The following is a 2,677-nucleotide window of genomic DNA, read 5'->3' as shown; positions in this document are numbered from 1 at the left end:
GGTTGTGGTTCCTCTCCCCAGCCCAACTAAAGAGCAGCAGGTCATGTCCTGAAAGGGTCATAAACTTTCAGTCACATTCCAACTGAAAGATAACAAATAAGCACACGAACATATCATACCACTGTGACCTGGAGACCCCACCCTTAGTGAATAAGGGTAGTGGTGCAAGGGCCAAAGTGCCAGACAAAGGAAGGGGACAGCTGTGATAGCTTGATCTATGTAACTTTGTCTCAGGGTATATCCTACGTAATAAAAAGGATTCACACATCAACATCTGAGATTCGGACTGTTAATTGACTGAACCCTGAGACCGGAGCAAGATTTACCTCCAACAATGCCCACCAACAATAGGAATCTCAGATATAGTGATTTGAATTAAAAAGAGCAATACGCTGACAAATATGACATTTTATTTATAACATAGGCCTAATTTTATAAATAAAAATGCATTTACAGCATTTTCCTTTCCTTTACGGTTGAATGTTTTCAAATCTGACCCTTCAGTGGGAGCATGGGAGCACCAACCACGGATGTATAGTAAGAGAACGCGAGACTGCTCATGCAACCTATCTTGTTGAAGCCAGTAGGACTCGCAACAAGAGGCGAGCCAATCACCATTAGCCCCCACCGCGTTTACACCAATCAGGGAAATATTTTGCATGCTAGCAAGTTTGACTAACCCTTTGCACATGTGAGAGCGCAATGCAGGGAAATCGGCGTTAATCAAAACTTTCAAAATATCGGAATTGTCATCACATTGAAATTAGATAAGACATGAAAAAGAAGGAGGCAGCCGAGGCCCCAGCAGAGGTAAGACTGGCGACATTTATTAGGATTTTAACTGCTTGGTGGCTAACTAACATTACCGTTAAGTTAGCACGGGACAGGTTACTCAGTGGTAACATCAACGTACACTGGTGTTGGTCGCATGCTTTGGCTACAATTACTGCAACTAGCTAAACGTTACATCAGTAAACAGTAATAAAAACTCAATATACAACAGGTAGCAGTCAGCAACACTTCTGATACAATCGTTAAGACAAACACCAGAATTAACCCAGTCTTACACCAGGGTATGATGAATATACCATGCTTCCTTAGTTTTAAAAGACATGTTAAACGTTGAGTCTACCCGAGCTGCTACTACATGTTGTGTTGTTATTGCCAGATGATTCCCTCAGAGAGTCATGAGGAGGAAAATGAGGCTCCCGTCCAAGCCAAAAGGAGCAAAACCGAGGAGGCTGGAGGCGAGGAGGTGGTCCATCACCCGGGGAAGCTGTCCCGAAGTGATCTGTACAAACCTCCTACAGCGGAGGAGCTAAACCAGCTGAAAGAGGCGGAAAGCCTGTTTCACTGCAGCCTGCTTAAGATGCAGGTGAGATGTCTCTTCCCCCCCCCCATCTCTGCCATCTCTCGAATTAGTGCATTGATACTGTCCAGTTTGTGCCCGTGTGTGTATTTTGGGCCTGTGTGTACTATGTGCCAAACAGAGTGTAAAATGTAATTTACCCTTGGGGATTTATAAAAGTATATCTTCTTCTTCTTACTGACATGGACATGAACGATCCACACGCTCCTAGAAAATGTCTATAATCTATCACCAATAACAGATGGAGGAGCTGCTGAAAGAGGTCGCCCTGAGTGAGCGTAGGAAACAGAAAATTGATTCCTTCATTGAGACAGTCACCAAGCTGCTCCGGACTGTACCCGAATCCCCAGAGGTTGAGGTATGTACTACGTTAACTCATTTTAAAAAAAATTAAATAAAAAAACTTTCATGATTGGGCATTGAGGCTCAATCCCATTCATCCGGCTCACCACAAATTCACACACTTAAACCTGTAACCACATTGTAACCACCATTTTTTTTTTTTTCTTTACTCAATTTCTCTCTCTGTGTTTAGGTAAGTGACCTGTCGTGGCTGTCTAGTGCAGTCAAGGTCCCGTTCCTCCTGGTGCCCAAAACAACAAAGGGAAAGTTCCACATGACACCTCCTGCTTCTGTTGATCTGATCGGCAGCTACCCCCTGGGCACATGTACCAAACCACGTGTCATGGTGGACCTGGCTGTCACAATCCCAGCTGTAAGTCACCTCCCATATACTGAATGCAGTATGACAATACAGACATTAGATAATAAGAGACGCCGCTGTCTTCTGTCTGCTCATCCTTCTGTTATTAGGATGTCCTCCACCCAAAGGATGTTGTGAACCAGAGGTATCCGAGGAAAAGGGCTCTCTACCTCGCGGGCCTGGCCCAGTGTCTCTCGTCCTCCTCTGACATCGGAAGCATGCTTTATTCTTGTCTCCATGGCAATCGACTTCGACCTGTTCTACTGCTGACCCCTCCGGGTATTTAACTTTTAATTTACATCATATCGTACAAAATACTGCCAACCTTCAAGAGCGTTGTATTAGGTTTTTATTGCATGGATTTTACCAGCAATTCAGCGTGTTTATTGGAATTTGGTTTTGGGTTATGATTCTGAAGATTGTTGTGATATGCCCTGTTTCAGGTAAAGACTCTTCCAGCTTCACTGTCCGTGTTCATGCCTGTCCGCCGCCTGGATTCTTCAAGCCCAGCCGTTTCCACCCTCAGAGGAATAATATCCGGACAGAGTGGTACACCGGATTGCAGACCTCCCAGTCTGGTAAGATTGTTAATATATATATATATA

General features: G+C 44.2%; 1 protein-coding gene across 1 annotated transcript in view; it reads left to right on the top strand.

Annotated features, from left to right (window-relative positions):
- Window positions 1-633: 633 nt before the first annotated feature.
- nol6 (nucleolar protein 6 (RNA-associated)) overlaps window positions 634-2,677 on the top strand; it is a 15,373-nt gene continuing 13,329 nt past the window's right edge. The window contains exons 1-6 of the mRNA XM_032516481.1: window positions 634-810; window positions 1,169-1,375; window positions 1,611-1,727; window positions 1,905-2,084; window positions 2,183-2,351; window positions 2,516-2,650. Of these exons, the coding sequence (XP_032372372.1) occupies window positions 775-810; window positions 1,169-1,375; window positions 1,611-1,727; window positions 1,905-2,084; window positions 2,183-2,351; window positions 2,516-2,650 (844 nt within the window). The 5' untranslated portion in view covers window positions 634-774. The remainder of the gene's footprint in view (window positions 811-1,168; window positions 1,376-1,610; window positions 1,728-1,904; window positions 2,085-2,182; window positions 2,352-2,515; window positions 2,651-2,677) is intronic.

This window comes from Etheostoma spectabile, chromosome 5, assembly GCF_008692095.1.
Source record: "Etheostoma spectabile isolate EspeVRDwgs_2016 chromosome 5, UIUC_Espe_1.0, whole genome shotgun sequence".
In the NCBI taxonomy this organism is placed as follows: domain Eukaryota; kingdom Metazoa; phylum Chordata; class Actinopteri; order Perciformes; family Percidae; genus Etheostoma; species Etheostoma spectabile.
Note: the sequence above shows the minus strand (reverse complement) of the source record. Positions and strands in the feature narration are given on the sequence as shown.